This window comes from Mastigoproctus giganteus, chromosome 10, assembly GCF_048544385.1.
Source record: "Mastigoproctus giganteus isolate SK-2022 chromosome 10, ASM4854438v1, whole genome shotgun sequence".
NCBI classification, from domain to species: Eukaryota; Metazoa; Arthropoda; class Arachnida; order Uropygi; family Thelyphonidae; genus Mastigoproctus; species Mastigoproctus giganteus.
The window spans coordinates 73,460,020-73,483,082 of NC_143584.1; the positions used below are offsets into that span (position 1 = coordinate 73,460,020).

At 35.7% G+C, this 23,063-nt stretch overlaps 1 protein-coding gene across 1 annotated transcript in view; it reads right to left on the reverse strand.

The window, feature by feature from the left end:
* Positions 1-8,430: 8,430 nt before the first annotated feature.
* LOC150079084 (uncharacterized) overlaps positions 8,431-23,063 on the reverse strand; it is a 160,064-nt gene continuing 145,431 nt past the window's right edge. The window contains exon 6 of the mRNA XM_090382944.1: positions 8,431-9,496. Coding sequence (XP_090239070.1) covers positions 8,437-9,496 — 1,060 coding nt within the window. The 3' untranslated portion in view covers positions 8,431-8,436. The remainder of the gene's footprint in view (positions 9,497-23,063) is intronic.

The window sequence follows — 23,063 nt, forward strand, 5'->3', positions numbered from 1 at the left end:
AGCAGGGGCGACGCCCCTACTAATTAATATTAAAATGCTTTTGAATATTACTTTATTTTTATTTTGACTCTACTGCTCATCATTACAGATAAATTGAAGTGCTGATCAAGGCATCAAAGGCAGATATTGTTGGGATATCAGAGACATGGTGTCACACAGATATAAGCAGTGCAGAATTGGAATTTGGGGGAGTACAATGTGTACAGAAAGGACAGACAGGGTAGGAAGAGAGGAGGGATTATGCTGTTAGTTAAGAAACAGAAAATATAACAAAGTGCATCCAGTTGACATGGGTGGACAGTGCAATGTTGAGTCAGTTTGGTGTGACATAAACACTGGGAAAATGAGAGTAGGAGTGTGTTATAAGCCTAATGGTTCTGATGAGTACAAAGAACAATTTCGCAGAGAAATAAAGTGGGCCAGTAAATCAGTATGTCTTGTAATGGGGGATTTCAATTTTCCAGATATTCATTGAAACTTGTGGGTTGGTCACTCGCATGCTAGCTAGACTTTGGTGGAGTGTGTTCTACAACAACATGTTCGAGGGGCAACCAGAGGTGATAATACTCTTGATCTGATTATCAGCAGTGATGATGCATGCATCAGGAATTTACAGATAAAGGAACCATTAGGTGACAGTGATCACAGTCTACTGATGTGGGATTTACTTAAAGAAGTAACTACCATCAAGGGTAAAGGGTAGGGTTTTTCTTTTCGTAAAGGTCATTACAGTGGTCTCAGGCAGTTTTTGAATTCTATACAGTGGGATTAACTGATGATGTTAAAAACAGTGAATTCTAAATGGGAATTAATTCAGGGAATTAATCTTGGAAGCTACTAGGCTTTTCATACTAACTAAGAACTACTGTTTGAGATTTAGGCCTAAATGGATGTCAGATGAAGTAATCAGGCTCGTGGCAGAGAAGAAAAATGCGTGGGATTCTCATAAATTAGCAGGTGACACAGAAGCCTATGGCAGATATAAGCTAGTCTGTAATCAAGTCACAATGGAGGTTAGGCAAGCGAAGGCTGATTACGAGAAATCCTTGTCAAAGGATGCAACGAAAAACAACAGACTACTTTACTTATGTAAACTCTAGAAGGAAGGGGATGAATCAGATTGGTCCATTTGATGTTGGTGGTTCAACTGTTGATGATTCCCGCTCAGATAGCTGACAAACTGAATGAGTATTTTGCATCTACATTCACACATCAGGAATTCTGTAAGGAAGGGGAGGACAGAAGAATAATAAACTCTAACAGGGAGCTAAATGATTTTGTAATAACGGAGAGCAAATTGTTAAAGAAAAAGAAAATTGGAGGAGAAATTGTTAAAGTAAAACAAAAAAAGTCACCTGGGGCAGATGGAATCTATCCAGTTATATTGAAGGAGGCAGCGAGGGAAGTAAGCAAACCCTTAGCCATAATTATGAGAGCATCCTTAGATTCAAGGGAATCCCCACGGACTGGAGATGTACAAATGTATCTGCAATTCACAAAGTGGGTTCAAAGGGTGACGCAAATAATTATAGATCTGTTAGTTTAACTTCTGTTCCAGAGAAAATAACGGTCACTGGTTAAAGAAGTGATGAAGGATCACCTAGACAAGACTGCAGTAATAGTTCAGACACAGCAAGGGTTTGTTAAGGGGAAGTCTTGTCTGACCAATATGATTGGATATTATGATGTGGTCACAAAGGAATTGGATGCAAAAAATAATTTTGATATCATATACTTGGATTTCAGGAAAGCTTTTGATACTGTTGCACATGGAAGACTGCTGTACAAATTGGAGCAGTATGGCATTAAGTGCAAGTTGCTGTAATGGATAAAGGGATGGTTGAGTGGGAGATGGCAAAGAGTGGTAATTAATGGACATTGCTCTACATGAACTAATGTTATTAGTGGAGTCTCTCAGGGTTTGGTGCTGGGCCGATTGTAGTTTTGTGTATTTATTAATATATAGATGAAGCTATATCAGGGTATGAGATTGGGTACAAGGTTATTACCATGTTGACAAAGATTTTTGCAGCTCTGGCGAACACTAAGTTTTCATTTATACTTAGTCGTTTTATTGACTTAATTTTACATTAAATTATTTTCTATAAGTATCTTTATAGTTCTAGCCAAGCTCCATGGTTTATTTTTGAAATTAGATAGCTATTTTGAAAGTTAATAGTTAGTGTCCATATATTTTACGCTTGTAACTTGCCACCATTGTTATACGATATGGAATAGCGCAAGGTTAATGTAAAACTAGATAGCGAAAAACATAGTACTGTATTAGAAATCTGTTAGATTACTATAGTATAATCAATTAATCAGTAAAATTTATTAATCGTATTAAAGTTCATTGTTAATTAAATTATACTTAACAGAATCATGACCCAGACTAGAGCAGCATTCAGAGAATAGCCAGATTGCTGTGGCTCATGAAAGAACCAAAGGGGGCGATTCTCCAATGCATCACAGTCTAAAACAATGTGTGAAATGTTTGCTGACCAGTCTAGAACAGGTCATGATCTAACCAAGGAGGATGCTTTGTGTGTGCTAGGAGCAGACACTGTGAAGAAATTAGGTCTAGGGTAAATGCCCTCGAAGAAATTAATAGAGGGGCCCATCTAGCTCTCAGCTGCCCAACTCAATGTCAGAGCTCACTCCTGTGGATCAGGCAACACAGAGGCAATCTCCAAGGCAGAATGCACTGGTTCCACAGGAACTAGTTATTGTTGGTGACTATTGTCAGGGAGATGGGGAATATATTATGCAAAAAGGTTAGGTGGAACAGGACCAGGGTATGTCTGCAGGGGCAAAAGTTGATGATGTTGGGCAGATATCTTTTACTAATAACCTTAAGAGACAGATCTGTAGAATTACTTAACAAGTACAGGTCAATGCTGGAAAAAAGTCATGATTTAGGGTTATATTTGAAAGTGTCTGCATTTCTGCCCAAACACGATAGGAGGGAGTATATGATGAGAGCCTTGTCAATCAATTCAGCTCTGGGGAGATTGTGCAAGGCTCATGAGGTAGAATTTTTTTCGGCATGGTCTGTGCTTGCTAACAGGAGAGACTGCTTCTACAGGGATGTGATACACTTAAATATAAAGGGTGCAAGAATATTTGCTGATGCTATCGAGGCAGAGTTACGTGGTCAAAAAACTGCTAAATTGGGGTGATACACAGACTAATGGTAGCCACAGGCAGAGGCAAAAGTGATTCTTGCACTGCTTCTATTGTAATGAGCAGCAGCCTAGAGAGCAAGTTGCTGGACACTTCAAGACCTGCTGGGAGTCATCACGGAACAAGTAAATACATGGGCTGTGTTAGGGTAACTAAGAGTAAGAACAGGTGCATGTACACTTGCATGTACACTAATGCTAGAATTATAGTAAATAAAACTGATGAATTTGAAGTGATGATCAAGACATCAAAGGCAGATATTGTTGGAATATCAGAGACATGGTGTCACACAGATATAAGCAGTGCAGAATTAGAATTTGGGGAGTACAATGTGTAAAGAAAGGATAGACAGGGTAGGAAGAAAGGAGGGTTATGCTGTTAGTTAAGAAACACACAAAATCTAAGGAAGTGTATCCAGTTGACACAGGTAGACAGTGCAATGTTGAGTCTGTCTGGTTTGACATAAACACTGGGAAAGGGAAAAGGAGAGTAGGAGTATGCTATAGGCCTAATGACTCTGATAAGTACAATGACCAGTTGCGCAGAGAAATAGTAAATCAGAATGCCTTATAATGGGGTATTTTAACTTTCCAGATATTGACTGGAACTTGTAGTTTGGTCACTCGCATGCTAGCAAGACTTTTGTGGATTTATTGGAGGATTGTTTTGAGGATTTGTTTTCGTAAAGGTGACAACAGTCTTCCCACACAGTTTTTAAATTCTATACAGTGGGATCAACTGATGATGTTACCAAGGGGTGAATTCTAAATTGGAAGCCTTCAGGGACTTAATCTTGGAGGCTACTAGGCTTTTCATACCAACTAAGAAATATTGTTCAAGGCTTAAATGGATGTCGGATGAATTAAGGAGATTCGTGGCAGAGAAGAAATATACATGGGATGCATATAAATTATCGGGGGTCACATAAGCCTATGGCAGATATAAGCTAGTCTGTAATCAAGTCACAAAGGAGGTAGGCAGGCAAAGGCAGATTACAAGAAATCTTTGGCAAAGGACGAAGAAAAAAACAGCAAAGAGTTCTTTACTTATGTAAACTCTAGAAGGAAGGGAATGAATCAGATCGGTCCGCTTAACATTGATGGTTTGACTGTTGATGATCCTGCTCAAGTAGCTGATAAACTGAATGAGTATTGTGCATCTATATTCACACATGAGTTATTCAAGGAGGGAATGCCAGAAGTTTATCAAACTAATAGGGAGCTAAATGATTTTGTAATAACTGCAAGCAAAGTGGAGGTGAAATTGTTGAATTTAAACATAAAAAGGCACCTTGTGCTGATGGAATCTATCCAGTTATAATGGAGGCAGCAAGGGAAGTAAGCAAACTCTTAGTCATAATTATGAGAGCATCCTTAGAGTCAGGGAAGGACCCATAGACTGGAGATGAGCAAATGTATCCCCAATTCACAAAGGGGTTTCAAAGGACGACACAAATAATTATAGACCTGTTAGTTTAACTTCTGTTCTGGGGAAAATAATGGAGTAAATGGTTAGGGAAGTGGTACAGGATCACCTAGACAAGACAGCAGTAATTGTTCAGACATGGCATGGGTTTGTAAAGGGAAAGTCTTCTCTGACCAATTTCATTATGTACTATAGCGTGGTCACAAAGGAACTGGATGCAAAAAATAATTTTGATATCATATACTTGGATTTCAGGAAAGCTTTTGATACTGTTGCACATGGAAGACTGCTGTACAAATTGAAGCGGTATGGCATTAAGGGCAAGTTACTGCAATGGATAAAGAAATGGTTGAGTGGGAGATGGCAGAGATTGGTAATAAATGGACACTGTTCTACCTGGACTAATGATATTAGCGGAGTCCCCCAGGGTTCAGTGCTGGGCATTTTGTTGTTTTGTGTATTTATCGATGATGTTGATGAAGATATATGGGGAATGCCAGAAGTTTCTTTGTATCATCTGCAATCCACGTTTGCAGATGATACAAAGTTTCGCAGGGTTGTTAATGACAGTAAAGACAATATGCTACTGCAACAGGATCTAGAAAGTTAGTCAGATGGGCTGCGAAGTGGCAACTGAAGTTTAACATTGATAAATGCAAAGTACTCCATATAGGTAGCAGTAATCCAGGAAAAATGAAAAAGACCTGAGGGTAATTGTGCAGTCAGATATGAAGTTCTCTGAGCAGTAGAGACAGGCTGCCAGAGCAGGTCACAGAGTTTGTCAATGATATATAGGAATTTTCCTAGCAGAGACAAGGAGGTGATTATACCTTCGTATGCGGGAATGGTCAGGCTACACCTTGAGTACTACATACAGGTCTGGAGGCCTCATTCTAGGAAGGATGTAGAGTTGGTAGAACGAGTACAGAGAAGGGTAGCAAGATTGGTGAAAGTACGGGGTGTGCTTACGATGAAAGGCTTAAATTCTGTTATTTGCAGCATCTGGAGACTAGGTACCTGCAAAGTGATCTGAATGAAGTGTACAAGGCATTGAATGGTTTGAGCAGGCTCAATGATGATGCAATACTTCCAATTGCTTAGATTAAGAATCTGAGGGGGGCATAGATTCAAATTGAGGAAAGACAGTTGTAGAATACATGTGCAGAAGTTTTCCCTCAGTGGGTGATAATGGGAAGGGTTTTTTTTTTTTTTTTGGCCGATGCTCTATAAACTTGCTTTCTTGCATCATATGCCTCAACTAATGCCAATGGTAATCACTGTCAAAGACGAAATCAGAATTAAAATCATGTCTACCATTAGTTAGACACAGATAAGAGATAACAGCACATACATAAATGGATGAATTAGTTGAAATGACTTTCAAATTGTATACCTATATACATAGATACTCCCCAGAGCCCCTAAACTGAAAACATGATCAATACATTTTCACTTGAATGGGTTAAATTTATAGCAAATGTTGCCCAATCTTACTAAACATTTATGCTATTTCTTACTGTTTAGGTAGTGGTTATATGAAATAATAATAAAAACCATCCAACTCAGAATTCAGCAGAAAATTTTGTTCAACTTGAAATGGTTAATTTAGTTAAAATGGTGAAAAACATCATTATTTTATAATACTTCCTTTCTTCACCATAAGAACAGAATTGCAATATGTGAAATAATAAACTTAAAACAAAGATTAATACCCCAAGAGGGGGGGGGAGCACAGGCAACTTTTGATTCATTAACTAAAAGGAAAGAATATGATGAATTTACTGAAAATTGAAACAGTTTTTAATAAATTTATCATTCATCAATGTACAAGTCCAAGAAATATGGCTGAAGACTATAGGAAAATATAGCTGAAGACTGTAGGAAAATATGGGAGGAGAAATCACTGAGGTAAACTATAAATATGAGTAATCATCATTTTCTTTGCTGTGAAATTTCTGAAATTCACATGACTATGTTTATTAATTATAGAACACACTAATCCTTTGCATGAGTTACAACTCTCACTAAACATCTGCAACTAAATTTGACTAAAATTACTAAATTTTAATTAAATAATACTATTTTTATTTTAAAATTGCTAATTAGAGAAAAAAAATTAAACTTTTTAATTGAAAGTTTATAATCATAATAATATTTCAAAACAAATTCCCATCAACTAAATTAACTTTACTGATTATCTTTAAAGCAATAAATGAAAATGGTATGGTCAACAAGAATCCCTTGTCCACAGAATTAAAAATAATCACTTTGTAAAAATTTACTTTGTTCTTTCTGACACAGACTATATTTGGCACTTGTGAAACTGGTATTTAAAATTTCACCATATTATAGAAGTCAAGAGTGAAATATTTCATAAATATTACCCATAACAAATGTATTTCCAAAAGTTACATGATCATTAGACATGCATGAAACTGATAATCGAATCCTAATTTTTTAAACAGATGCATCTCAGAGTTGGCAAGGTAGGTACTAAACAATAATGGTTACTGAGAATTTTTTGCAATATCTTTAAGCAGACAAAAGAAATTAAACACCAAAAATTTTATTTGCTAGTCAATTTTTATGAAGGACTAATTAAATTTAATTCTGTTAATTAACTGTATGAAGAAAAACTAAAAACATTTTTATGACAAAAATGTGCGAAATTTCTAAGAAATACCATTGGTTGTGGTAACATCACTATCAATGACAGCTGATCGTTATGACATTAACATGATTTTACAGAGTAACTGCTATCCAGCAAAACATTTTAAAAAGGAAGTACCAAAACATGAAATACAGGACAGATATAAGGGATTAGATTTAAATACCTTTTACAGATGTATTATGCAGAAGTTCACATCAGTCACTTCATATGCAATACAATTTTAGTGAATTTTCTGGAGCATACGTATTTTAAACTATCTTAGATAAGCAGCATAATTTGCCATTACCATTCAAGGTTATAGAAAAGTTGTTCAAATCAATGATGCTAACTTGGAATGATGAAAAGCAGCACTGCAGAACATAGGTTGCAGGTGGGTGGGGGAATTCATTTATACTACAGGACAGCCTTATGGCATGAAGAGTGTTAGCAACTTCGCTACACATAGTTAACACGCTCAGTTAACAATGGACTGCACATTTTGCATGGCAACTCAGATTAAAATGAATGATATGAATATATGTAATCAATTATAATACTCCAGAACCAAAGCAATGTATGTAACTTGATAACTTCATATTCTAAAAGTTTTGTAGGTTTAATTTTAAAGTTCCATAGGTTTAAAAGTTTCAGAGTTCAGGGTTAACAAAATTCATGATAGAGGGCAATGCAACATTAATGAAACAATGAAAATACAATAGTCACTTCATATAACCATAAATTAAATGATTGTCATCAGCCATGATTACCTGTTAGTAGCACAATGCAAGATGGTAGAAATGAAGTGAAACTTCCTACTCATTCAGTGACAAAGCACCAGACAATGATGAAATGAATTGGTGTGGTAGAATTAACCATATGGAATGAAAGTCTCTTGCTTTGGTGAGTAACTTAACCAGTTATTTTTTTGAAATTTAAGGTACAAACAGTCTTATCATTTGATTTTTCTAACTTTAACATATAACAATATTTTGATGTTAGCTAGGTTTGTCTGTAAGATTTCTTGCCTGGCATAATATTTTAGAACTACTATGTTTTTGAGCCCAACGTCTTTATATTCATAAAATATAGCAACTTTGGTTCCTTAACATATGAAATTCACTATCCAACGTATTAAAAAGTAATAAAATTATTGGTGACATTAATTAAGTGATGTAATTTCAAGAAGTATTAATTAAAGGGGGATGAGATATATTTTCATCTATAGATGTTGTACCAGTTTCTTCAAAAGTTCCAATAGTGGAAGAAACTGATACTATACGTGGCAGTGGTTGTGGCTGGGACAATGTAGCCTGTGTAACTAGTGTGCGAAACTGCATGTTTGAAAAGCTAACACTGTCAGGTAAAGAAATATGTGCTACATCTGATGCATCGCCAATATCTCCAGTAGCAGAAATTATTTCAATATGAGCAGTTCGAATGTCATCATTACCTACTGTTTCTGGAAGGTCTCTCACTTCTTCGTTTTCTGTAAACCTTACCTCCTCTTCTTCTGTCCTTGGATATTTGCGAGGTCGGCCCCTTTTCCTCACACCCAGTAAACTGTTGTTTATGCCACATGAAGCAAGTCGATTCTTTCTCGGTCGGTTACTTCTAAATCTGTGGTCCACTGAAAACCTTTTAGGCAATGGATCACAGCACTGGTGTTCCTGAAATTGCTTTTCTGATTGAAAGTCTTGTGCACATTGGTCACAATGGTACAAATTCTGATTTTCATTATGAAGCTGTTCATGATCTCGCAAGTGAGCTTTTCTTGTGAATGTTCTGCCACAAACCTTACAGGTAAATGGCTTAACGTTACTGTGTGTCAAAATATGTGCTTTAAGTTTATCAGGCCTATTAAATTCTTTAGGACATCCTGAGTGAGACCGAAAAGGGCATTTAAATCTTTTAATAGGTTCATGAACAAGATAATGTCTTTTAAGTTTGTCTCGCCTGTTGAATGAAGCCTTACACTGAGTACAAGTAAATGGCTTGTCCCCACTGTGTATTAACATATGCACTTTCAGATAATGGTCAGTTTTAAATCCCTTCTGACAAACATCACAGATGTAACGGTTTTCAGAACGATGAGTGTGAAGATGTCGACGAAGATAGCGCTCACAGGGAAAAATCTTATCACAATGAGGACAATTATAGTTGTGTGGAGACGTTGCCATATGGTGGTCAAGGGCTGCTGGTGTAGAATATTTATTCAGACATCGGGAACATTGAAAATACCTACAAAAGTAAAAAAAAAAGAGAAAATATATAAATGTACACACACACGGTATATCAATCATCTAGTTACAAATAAGATGAGAGTACAAGTTATTCTCAGTAGTATACAAGTTCTCAAATTATCAAATAAATAAGTTCACCACTGCTCAGTCTTATCATTTAGGATTTCTTTTGTAACAGTTTGTGACAAATGCCCTCAAATATGGTTTTCCAATTTTCGCAGTTGATGTTTCATAATCAATAAATCAATCAAAAATTCATCCTCAGTAATCCAAAAATTAATGATGGATTTCTCCACTTATATTTACTTTAAAAGTAAACATGGGAACAGGTAAGAAGTTCAGTGGCAAACATCAATAGTGATAAAAGAATGCCTATGCATTTGAATTTCTTCCAAAGGAATGAATAACTTCTGTCATAGATTTGCAGGAAGGATTATCATAACACTGATTTTGAGTTGTTTCCTAAAAAAGTATTAGACTAGTCCTGTAACAATACTGTCATGGGTTTGTGATAAGATTTAGTTTTTACTGGTTCTGCTGACAGATATACATAGAACTGATGGAAGGCCATGAGGCCCCACTGAATAAAGTATTCTTAACTTTTGGTAATATGACATGCCTTAATCTTTTCATAAGTGAGTTTAAAAGCACTTCACAGCCCTTAAATGGCAAGTTTTCCCAAATTTTGAAAATTCATAATAATGAAAACTTTGTACACAAGGACTTAAAATAAATATTAATATGTTCTTATTTTGGCTTGATTTACAGATATTAGATGAAATTATTTTAATAATCAACTCATAAGTTAAAAAAAAATCTCAAAAAATTTAAAATACAGCAAAAATCTCATTGTTACTTCTTTTTTTCTTTATGTATTTATGTATCAATCAATTCAATTTTATTAGCTTCTGAATCAGGATTCTAAAGAATTTTGGCTTTTGTAAGCCAAAACTAGACAACAGTGGCTGAGATTTGGTATAATTTCCTATGATTTTAAAATATATTTTTTGCTGCCATCCACTATAAACTGAGTTAGCAATTACTTAGAAATAAAGACAAGGGATGACAGCACTTACTGGAAGATTTGTAATGTACTTTAAAATGTTATTTGAAACAATCTTTAAAAATTTATATATATATATATATATATATATATATATATATATATATATATACACACACACACACTGGTGTTCTAAGAAAGTGCATCACCTAGGAATTTCACATTTCTAACCCTTTTTCAAGATGGTATGTTACATTAATGACTAGCATCACAAATAGAAATATAAACAAAAGATATTTATTAATAGTTAAGGCAAAGCTAAGTAATATTTGACAGGTGCTCTCAAAATATTCCAAAATGAGCATTTGCAACCTTTATACAACAGTTTTGGTTAACACAACAGTTATGGCTGAAATGTTATCAGTAGTCCTCAGTTTGCTTCAGTTTATCATTTTAAATGGAAAACAAATTTGAAAAGTTCACCAGGTGCAAACTAATATTTAGTAGAACCGCCTCTGGCCCTGATGACAGCAGCACACCGTCAAGGCATTGACAAGATCAATTTCTGAAGATAATCAACTGATAGTTCATGGTTCCAAACACGAATTATGAATTCCTGAAGTTCACGAAGGGTCTTTGGTTTCTTTCTGGCAACTGCAGATTCCACACGATGCCAACAGTTCTCTACAGGATTCAGGTCCGGGTTGTTTCCCGGCCAGCTAAGAGTTGTAATTGACCGTTTTTCCAACCATTTTTTTGCCTGTAACAAACGTAAACACATTACTGTTGAACCTCTAATGCAAGAAATGAAGCTAAAGTAACTACAGAAGTGCCTACTTACACTTTTCACCCGATGACAAGGAGCAGAGTTGTCCTGAAAGATTCAGTTACTTGGCAGGTTGACATGGTCTCTAATGGTTCGCAGCCTTTGCCTTCCAATACAGCCAGGTATCCATTGGCATTTACGGAACCTTTTATAAACTGCAGGTGACCTACTCAGCAATACGAAATGCACCCCCATATCATTTGGCTGGTAGGGAATTTCACTGTAGCCACCATACAGTCTGGATGATATTCTTTACCATGTCTACAGTGAATCGTTTGTCTCCCATCAGAGCCATGCAGGTTGAATTTCTTCTCATCCGAGAAAATAACTGACTTCCACTGCTCAGGGATTCATTTGACACGCTCTTTACACCAAATTGATCGGGCATTTTTCATTTTTTGTGTGAGGAGGAGCTTCTTCTAAGGACGACGGGCTACAAGTACATTTTTGAAGAGGCGTCTTCTGACTGTTACTACACTTGCTACCACTCCTGTATATTCTTCCCATTTTCTCTTTTCAGCTCAGACGAAGAAGCTTTACAGTTTTTAAGGCATAAGCGCTTCAAAATGCGGTCCTATTTTGGCGTAGAGACTCGTTTGCATCCGGTTCCTTTTTTCCTATCAGCAGAACCAGTATTCTTGAGTTTGGAAAGAAATCTACTCACTGTTGACTGATTAAAAGACACTCTATAAGCAATATGACGGGAAGAACATCCTTCCTCACATAAAGCAACAATAGCAGTCTTTCTTCGTGGTGTTCAATTGCACATAACTCTCCATCCTGACACAAGCAAGGAATGACTGCAACTCTTGCAGAGCGTGCTTATATAAAGCTGAAAGTAACAGCTGATACCTACGCGTGTAAATCTTATCTGATGCAATCTGTAAGAAATATTGCCATATACTTACGTTATTTGGAGGACAATTATGAAAATTACAATTTTAAGGGGTGATCCACTTTCTTTGAACACTAGTGTATATATTAAACGAGTAATATGGTAGGTTGATAATCATTAATATACTGAATTTATGGCAATAGATACACTGCCCATAATTTAATATATATATACCATAGTATTAATTTATGGGGAAGATTATAGTAAGATAAATTGTATGTATGTATATCACAAAAATTAGTAAATGGTAGAATGTTCTTGTTCTACTACTGTTGGCAAGTGAGCCACTTGAAATAGCAACTGAGTAGCAATTAGCAACGATAGTCAAAACCACAGTAAAAATTATCATAATTTTTACATGATGTTTACAGTCCATCACAATATTAAAAAAGGATTTTTTAAGATCAAGCAAAGTCCCCTGTAACATGAGGCCCTAAGCTTTAACCTGTTTAGCTTATAAGTAAATCCAGCCCTGACTCCAGTTTCTACTTGAATTCTGTACCATCATGACTTACAGCTTTTGTATCCAATCATATAGAATTGGTACACGTGATCTCAAAATATTTTCACACAGAAACACGCTCCTTTTCACTGTTTATAAACATCAGCATATGTGCTTTATGCTATGAATGATAGTGATTTGTCATGTGAATTTCCATCAGTACTGACATTTGTACAGTTTTATTACTTTTTTATGCAATTGGCTTTGTCCTTCTTGGTGCATTATACTTTTGGCTATTACTTTATAAACATTTTCTACAGTGGCCAATAAAAGAAAGAAATTAAACTATTTCTATTTAATCGCAATTTTTTTTTTTTTGCATAATTACATAAAGATGGATTTTGCTATACAGAGAGTATTTTTGATTTTTCTTTAATTTTTATATTAAATTAGTGTGGTCAAACATATCCACTATTGTGAGTATCACACAGAGGTAAACACATTACATTATTTTTCCAATCTTGAAGGAAAATAATTGAGAGGTATACATTAATGGAATAATATTTAACTACAGTGAAACTATAGTTATAAATATTATCTAAGAAAGGTTTGGAAAATAGGAAAAAGATTCAAGGAACTGATGAATCAGTAAACTGATTCATTGGTTCCTTTGATATACAGTATGCACTTTTATAAAATATAAAATAAAAACCCCTTTTGATTATACACACACTGGCAAAAAAAATACAAACCTTTATTCAGTACTGAATTGGAGTGCTTTGTTTTGAATAACAGCAAGTGTGCAGCACAGTATGGATTCTACAAAGTGCTTTGGTGCATTTTGGTCTAACTGTAACCATTCTTCCAGAAAATGTTGCACAGCTTGGCAAAGTTTAAGGAAGAGGACTTCACTGCCGAATAACTCTCTTGAATCCCACCCATTCTCAACAGGACTGAGATCAGGTGAATGTAGGGGCCAGGGAAGATGGTGAAAATCCATGTTATGTTCTCTGAAAGATTCTTGTCAAATTCTGGTACAATGCACTGTTGCATTGTCATCCATAAATGGCCATAACCCTCCATTGCAGGGTGGAGCAGATAAAAATTCATGTAACTCGCTGGATGACATTTGATCTTCCATCGGTATCAATGGCTCACTGCAAGCAGATTTTTCTGTTTTTATTGGAAACAAGTGGCTTCTGAATAGGCAGGTGACTGCCCATACACAATTTTTTAAATTCTGTGCATGGTATGGGTTGAAATGGGGCAGTTCTGGGCTTGGTTGATTTCAGGTGTTATTTGCTGCCCATAATGTCCTACTTTTCCAGTGTAGCTCTTCAGATTACAGTCCTCCATAGAGTACAATGGCTTCACTCTTCAAGTATCATTTTTCTGCCACATTAACACCTTTGAGATGTGGAAGAACCACTTGCTTTCCAGTCATTAAAAACCTTTGAGATGGATGCTTTTGAGAAATCAGTTTGTCTTTCATCTTGAGTCGAGGCTCCTGCTAAACATGCATTTTCAAAATTCTAGCTTCAGAATTGGGAAAATGCACGCAGTCTTTATACACAGTGAGGCAACACAATCACCCCCATGTCACAGTTTTCTTTCCATTTCTTCTGTCTGTGACTGTCTTAATACAAAGACTATTTTTTGACTAGTGTGTGTATATTATTAATGACTAATTGGATATTAATTAATTAATTTATTATTTATTTATTACATTACTAAAATTACTTTAAAATCATTTTATTACAATACAGCGTTTAAAAGTCCTAAATCAGTTTACTGATTTTTGTTATAAATGATATACAGTAGGCATAAATTACAGTACCCACTTTTATAAAATATAAAATAAAAACCCTTTTTGATTATACACACACTGGCCAAGAAAATATGAATTTATTTTATTTATGCCAAGAAAATATGAATTTATTTTATTTATGCAATACCGTAAATATAGGTACATGTTTATGAAAATATGTACCTATATTTTCACCACTTCAAAAATTTTAAATCTGCTTGTTTCAACATTTCTTTTCAGGTGAAATTTATAAATGATATCCTTTATTTTATTAAGGTGAACTTGAAATTCTAGATTAATATTATTGGTTTCATAAAATAATAAGACTTTTTAAAGCAAATTGCACCTCTGTATTGGATACCCACTTAGACCAAACATTCATCACCCTCTTCTAAACTGCCATCTTCAATAAATGCTGATTGTTTAACCCAGTGGTGGTGGAATCCCAGAGTGTAGAAAAATGGTGGCAGGCTACCCGACAAGAACCTAACTTTCTTTCAATTACTGCTTGAACAATGCTAATATTTCATTTTCTCTTAATGGATAGAAATACAGGCAATCCCCGTATAACATGGTACTTCTACAACACGGTTTCGCTCTAACACAATTGATAAACTGTGGCAATCCTCGCACAACATGGTATTTACATAACACAGAGAATTTTGGCAAACCTCGCATAATAGGGTATTTTTGAGCTTTTGTGTAGGGAAAACCCTGCTATTATGTTGGATGTAATTTTTCAACATTTCCACTCTTTTTGAATCCCACTGTTGACTCACTAGTCAAAAAAAAATAAAAAAATAAAATAAAAAAGACTGAGAAATCCCTGTATTTTATTTTGTTGAGAAATCCCCACGTTATGTTCTGTGCTATTGAACGTGTGGAAAAATCTAGATTACAAAGTTTTATTACTATTGGATAGCACGCCAGGCCATCAAAAAGATTTAAGTCATCCAAATGTTGAAGTTATGTTTCTACACCTTCTTTCATTCAGCCATTAGATCAAGGCTCATAGATTGATTCCAAATCTATTGAAGTAATGGAGGCATGGAAACATTTCTCAATTGTGGACTGTATCAGAATCATAGCTTTATCGCTCAAAGAAGTAAAACTGTCAACGTTAAATGATGTGGGAAAATGTATGGCCAGAGTCAGTTCATTCAAGAAATATGGTTGAACTGGCAGAAAACGGAATTGGTGCAATAGTAGAACTTGCTATGTCAGTAGGAGGAGAAGGTTTTGATAATATGACTATTGAAGCACTTGTGGTAGCACAGTTGATAGAATCACTCTTCTCCCCACACCGGGTGGAAAAGACCAGAATTTGAATCCCATCGATGATGGGGGGGGGGGGGATTTTTATGGGTCTTTTTCACAATGTGGCTGAGTTAGTCGGGCTTGGGCGAGGGTAGCATGGTTTTTTTTTGTCCGTTGAAACAGAAAATCGACCTCAGGATACCAATTTATAGACAATATACACAAAGCAATATGGCCTTAGTCACCGATGTCCCTAAAAAATAAAAAAGATATGATTACTGAAAATGTATAAGAATTACTGGTAGAAAAAGAGGCTGGCAAAGTGGATTTGGTGGAAATGGCATCGGAGGTAAAACCAAATCAATTCAGAGGATGATTTAGAATTTTCATGAAATGAAAATTTTAAACTAAAAAGCATACGGGAAGGAATAAAGTTAGTTGAGCAATTAGAATCGTATTTTTTGAATGCAGATTCTTGAATGAAAGGAGCTCAAAGTTCAAAAGGGAGCTTCAAAAATGCTTATTTCCATACGATCAAATTCACAAAGATTTATCAAGCAAAAGCAAACAAAACCAGATTACTGATTTTTTAAAGGGGGCAGAAGATACACAAAATCTATAATAGTGTATTTTTGTTAGCTTTTGGAACGTAACCTCCCTTTTTGTACTTTTTCCTAGTCCCATATAACACGGTTTCGTACAACACTACATTTTATAGGATGTTTGTTTGTTTGTTATTTGGAGCATTAGCAACTAAGGCCATATTGCTCCAGGAATATGCGGTGGTCATTCCCTTGACCTTTCCGCATCCTCCGTATTTGGTGGTGACGGGCTCGAACCCCGGTCTAATCAAGAAGCGTGTGCTATGCACTGCTGCTCCTTCCCACCTGGCTACGGAGGCGCCTACATTTTATAGGAACCTAACTACCATGTTATATGAGGGTTACCTGTATTTATTGTATGTAGATATTTACTGAACCAGTAGAAGAATAAACAAGAAACCTGAAACCATAAACAAACACAGCATTAATGCCTGTCTGGTGCCATGCTGCTCTTCAAGCAAAAAAGTCAAATAGTTTCAAAGACATCAGCAGGTCACCTAACAGACTTGCATGCACAATTTCTGTGTGAAAACTAAAAACTTCAGTGTAAAAACACTTCCATAGTTTTTTTATTCTACAAATTGTTTTACACTTCACAAACTACTGAAGTAAGAGTGAAAATATTTAAGAAAATAGAAAAAATTTCAGATTTTTAATCACTGATTAATGGTTAATGTGGGAATGTTATTTTTGAATGTCACCTCTACGGTGACCCACCATCACTACCACCTCCTGATTAAATTCAGTAATAATGTCCTCATCAATCAGAGGTTCATTTGACATCCACATTGCATAGTTATCAAATTTGTGACATATCAATAACTAAGCTACAATGACCATACTGGCAATAGAATACTATTATAATTTTTTTTTTCAGTTCTCTGCTTCATTAGCTCCATGTAATTTAGTCTTGATTATTTAAAACTATTTTTGATGGGCTGAAATTTAAATTTATTACATGCTTCAATTCATATAGAGGTTAGAATTAACAATGGATATTTCATAAGCCTCTTTCTTTTCAATTAAGTATGATTTCCAGGAGTAACAGTTTTCTAGAGTGGCACTTCTTATAACACTTTTATTCACAGGCTGGAGAACAGAAGCTGAATTTGATGGTAAATTTTATGTTAGTGGAATTAAAACAACCAGAATGTGGTAGGTAATTTTGTCTAAAATGAGAAAACTTTTTTTTTTTTTTGAAGTTCAGTGTCCTATTTATATATTTCTTCTTCAAAATTATAGATGTTATAGGGACTTTATTATTTGATTGACTGGAAGTTTTTTTTTTTTTTTTTTTTTAAGCACCCAGAACAGCAACAGCGGCATGTTATCCTATGGGCAAAAAGGGAAATTGCCTGTGGCCCCCATCAACAGGGGGGGGGGGGGTCCCAAAGTCCCCAAATCAATATTCTATAAATATAAACTGATTTTTGTAGTAAAAAAAATTGGAAATTAAATTTCGGTCCCATATCTGGGAACCCTCGATCGCAGGTGTGATGACGCAGGCGTATGGCAACATATGAAATATAAACACCTTGGCGCAGGGCAGAGCGCATTGCCATGTACAAACAAGCCCTATGCACAAACGACCCTATCCCGTAATGTATTTTCTACAGGACCTTAGAGTCTCATTCCGCCCCCTATTCTGCTAACGAGGGCTGAAGGACTTCCAGTGACGAAATCAGCTCGGTAGTAAATGGTATCTACTACTTATCAACAGTAACCAGAGCAAATGTATAACTGAATTTTATTGTTTTTATTTCAAAATAGAAACCATCTCCATGAAACGGGCCATTATAGTTGTCAATCTTAAAATCCTATATCACATTACACATGGTTAGAAGAATAAAATTCAGTTACATTTGCTCTGGTTATTGTTGATAAGTAGTAGATATCATTTACTACTGCACTGATTTTGCCGCTGGAGGTCCTTCAGCTCAAATGAGATTTTAAGATTGACAACTATAACGGTCTGTATGACACGGACCTTGTGGTACAGACAGTACATATCTGTACTGTCTGATATCAACTGGCTGATCGCTGATATCAACATGGTGTGTGCCAACAAGTGTATTGTGTATTATTGTATTAACAATAAGTGTATAAGTTACAAACGTTGTTTAATAAATAAAGAGAAAATTCAAGGTAGGTATTAATACTAGTATTTTGTTTGTTTTGTTGTTAAAATATTTATTTTATATTTTATACTAATTCTAACACATGATTTGGTGCGGGCTCTTTCCCGTGATAATGTACAATTAATTTAAACAAATTTTCTTTCATTTTATTTTCTGTAATTGGGGTAGATTACTGGATTTCTATTTTACATTGTACATTCAAATATTATTTTACTTAATTATGAAAACGATTAGATGAATAAAGTAAAACATAATAAATTATACAATACACGAATATAAAAATTTTTTATATAATTTTATTATTATTTTTACTAAAAATAATATTTTAGGGAGATGAAAAGAACGTACGAATCTGGGTTTCAAAAAAGAAAGAAGCAGAAAATTAGAGAGGCGGAATGAAAAAAGAAACAAACCTCATTACAGGATTTTGTAGCAATAAAAAATCGAGAAGATGACAACAGCAAAACAGAAGAAAATAGGATAGAAAATGAACCTTCCAACTCTACAGTATCAGCTGGCGTTATTATTGATCAAATTGAAAACAATACCAACAATGCAACTGTTTACAATATTAATGATAACAATGATAAAAATATTAATACAAATATCAATGATAATAATGATCAAAATATTAATACAAACAATAATATTGATAAAAATATTAATGCAATACATACAAATAACATCAAACATAAAACAAACACTAAAGTTTATTGAGTTTTGCCTTTGCAAAAAACCGCAAAATTTTGGAAACATTAAAAATTCAAACTGAAATTTTGTGATGGAAAAATCATTACAAGAAAATTAAACGAATCCCATTTCTATTTAAGTAGAGCTAATGGTACCACAGAAAAAAAAAAGAGTGGTTAATATTTTCAGAAACCACAAAATCTGTGTACTGTTTTATTTGCAAACTGTTTTCAGTTAAATCAAAAAATTTATTAGTTACTGGATGTAATGACTGGAAACATATTGTTGATATTTTAAAAAGCATGATGAGTCTAAAGAACATAAGGAAAATATGTGTGTACGTAAAGCGCTTGAAAAGTGTAGGAAGAATTGATTTAGAGTTGATAAAAGCTTATGAAAAACAAACAAATTATTGGCGTGAGGTTCTAAAAAGAGTTGTTGCGACTGTGAAACTGTTAGCTTCATTAAGGTTGGGATTTCGAGCGCATGATACAGGAAATTTTATGAGTTGCTTAGAATACTTAGCTAATTTTGATATGTTTTTGAAAACCCACTTAGAAACTTATGGTAAATGTGGTAAAGGACAGGTGAATTATCTTTCTAATACTACGTGTGACAAATTAATACATTTAATGGCCGCTAACATAAGAAATACAATTATTAATGAAATCAAACAAGCTAAATACTTTTCACTTATTGTTGACTCTACTCCTGACATAAGTCACACAGATCAATTATCATTTATTATACAATATTTAGATAAAGAAAATAAAATTCAGGAATTTTCTTGTCTCTTCTACATATTGAAAAGCATGATGCTTTTTAGACGCTACTTGCATGACGCTACTTAGAAAATATTATAACTTCAAAATTAACGGAATATGGTTTAGATATCCAATACTATCTTTTTTTTTTTTTTTTTTTTGATTTGGTAGTTGTTGGCGCATCGGCTTCTGTGGCCATATTGCACCTCCCAAGGTTTTTGCAGTACTTTTATCCAAGCCCGAGGCGGGAATTGAACCCGCGACCTTTGGGTTGCCGGGCAGGTACTTTACCCACTCGGCTAGCCCGGTCGGCTCCAATACTATCAAGGACAATCTTACGACAATGCAGCCAACATGACCGGTATATACAATGGGTTACAAGCGAAGATGAAGAGCCATAGTAAAACTGCATTTTATGTCCCTTGTGCGGCTCATAGCCTAAATTTAGTGAGAAATTTGGCTGCAGAAGCTTGTCCAAAAGCACTCTATTTCTTTGATTTTATTCAAAATTTATTTGTATTTTTCTCTTCTTCTACAAAGAGATGGGATATTTTAACGAAAGCAACTACAAAAGAAAATGTAACATTAAAAGAAATTTGTTCTACAAGATGGTCCTCAAGAGCAGATGCAATTTTAGCTGTTAAGATGAATTTTTTGGCCATAAAAGAATCTTTATTTAAAATTTTTGAAGATTGTAATGAAAAACCTGTAATAAAAAAGCAAAAAAGCTATATGAAAACTTTGAAGATTTTGAAACAACACTTACTTTTCATATGGAATGCAATTCTACAAATATTGAATGCAACTAGTAAAAGTCTTCAAAAATAAAAATTCTGATTTACACAATGCCGTAAATCTTTTAAAATCGTATCAGAAGACATTCAAAACAACAATGAATTTTTTGATACTATAGAGTCAGAATGTTTTGAATTAACAAACAATACAAATTATGAGTCAGACAAAGGGAGAAAACACAAAAGAAAATTACATTTTGACTCAAAGACTACAAGATTATCTGAATTTTTCTTAGGAGCAATTCTGAAAGTTGATTGATCCATAATCTTGTAGTAAACTTTCACTGGTTAGCTCCTAAGCGTCTACAAATTGAAATTCATTCGGAACCACTCAAATTAATTTTCCCTTTGTGCCAAATGCAAGAATTTGTTCACAGGTACATTTAGTACTGTACTCTTTTTCAGAGTCAATCTGCATTCATACGATGACTGCCTGCTGAGCTTTCCAGCCATAAAATGTTATAGTATGCTATTTAAATTAAATTTTTTTTTTTTTTTTTTTTTTTATGAAAACCCCAAACACGAGCAGTATTAGAACCTATAGTACTTAGCACCATGCATGGGTTGAAGGTTGTAATGCTGTTTATTGATGCCTAAATGAATGTGTTTTAGGTTTGCTCCACATCCAATGGTGACTGCCTGTATTCACTATATACAGGGTGTTTCAGTTAAACGTTTCAGAACTTCTAAGAGGGGTAGGGTACATCCTGACAACTCGAAATCATATAGCAATGTGGGGTCGGAAATGCTTTCCTGAAGCGGTGTTGTACACAGAAGCACCATAAAGAAAAGAGACCGTAAGTGAGAAATCGTTTTAATAATACATGAAAAGAAGCAAAAGGTACATGGATTAAAGTAAGTGTTCGAAGTTTCTTCCACGGGCTACAATGCACGCCTCACATGTCCGACGCATGGACATCCGAACATTCTGGAATATTCCAGGCGAATTTCGAATTTCTTCGGCAGCTACTGCGATTCTTGCAACCAGCTCCTCAGCATTGTCAACAGGGGTGTCATAAACTAGCGATTTCATATGACCCCAGAAATAAAAATCAAGACATGATAGGTCGGGTGACCGAGCAGGCCAACGCACGGGACCACCACGTCCGATCCACTGTTGACCAAATGTGATATCCAGGTAGTTACGAACATCTCCGCTATAATGGGCAGGGGCTCCATCGTGTTGGAACCACATTGTCTGTTGCGTCGATGCAGAAATCTGTTCATCTCTCAAAAGTTGTGGCAATACTTGCTGCAGAAAGATCAAGTAGATAGGTCCGGTTAGACGACACGGTAACAGGTAAGGTCCGATGAGGTGATCTCCCATAATACCGGCCCATACATTGACCGAAAATCGAATCTGTGCTGCACGACGTCGTATTGCATGCGGGTTCTCGACCGCCCAGATATGGTCGTTATGCATGTTGAAAATTGCTTCCCTTGTGAAGGATGCCTCATCGGAAAACAACACTTCAGCAGGAAAAAGGGGATTTGTAGCACATTTTCCAAGGTACCACTGTGCGAAAGCAATACGAGGTGCATAATCCTCCGGTTGCTGTGTCTGAACACGCTGCCTGGAGTATTCCAGAATGTTCGGATGTCCATGCGTCGGACATGTGAGGCGTGCATTGTAGCCCGTGGAAGAAACTTCGAACACTTACTTTAATCCATGTACCTTTTGCTTCTTTTCATGTATTATTAAAACGATTTCTCACTTACGGTCTCTTTTCTTTATGGTGCTTCTGTGTACAACACCGCTTCAGGAAAGCATTTCCGACCCCACATTGCTATATGATTTCGAGTTGTCAGGATGTACCCTACCCCTCTTAGAAGTTCTGAAACGTTTAACTGAAACACCCTGTATAGGGTGATTCACTACCAGTGCGACAAACTTGCAGGAGGTGTAGGGGGCACAAAGAGGAATCGGAATCACTTAGCATTGCAGGGTCCGAAATGCCTTCGTCATGCGGTAGAGGACATTGAACGGGAGGTCGCGTGAACAGTGATCCCACTGGAAGTCAGCATTTGCGAACCGGCTCCCGAGGCAGTAGGATGGACGAGCATTCAAATGTTGAACTGGCCGACATGCACCTCGCGTATGGGGCTGCGGACTGTAATGGGCGCACCGCTCTGTGCTTGTACCAGGAACATTTCACGCACAGGCATGCTCCTCATCATACGATTTTCACACGTGTGCACAGAAGGTTACGTGAAACTGGTTGTTTCACGAGAGGTACCATGAATTGAGAGCGAACGACGAGGACGCCAGACAACGAGGAGAATGTCCTACGTCTTGCAGAAGGCAATCCGAGTACGAGTACTCGAGCGATAGGCCAACGATTGGGTA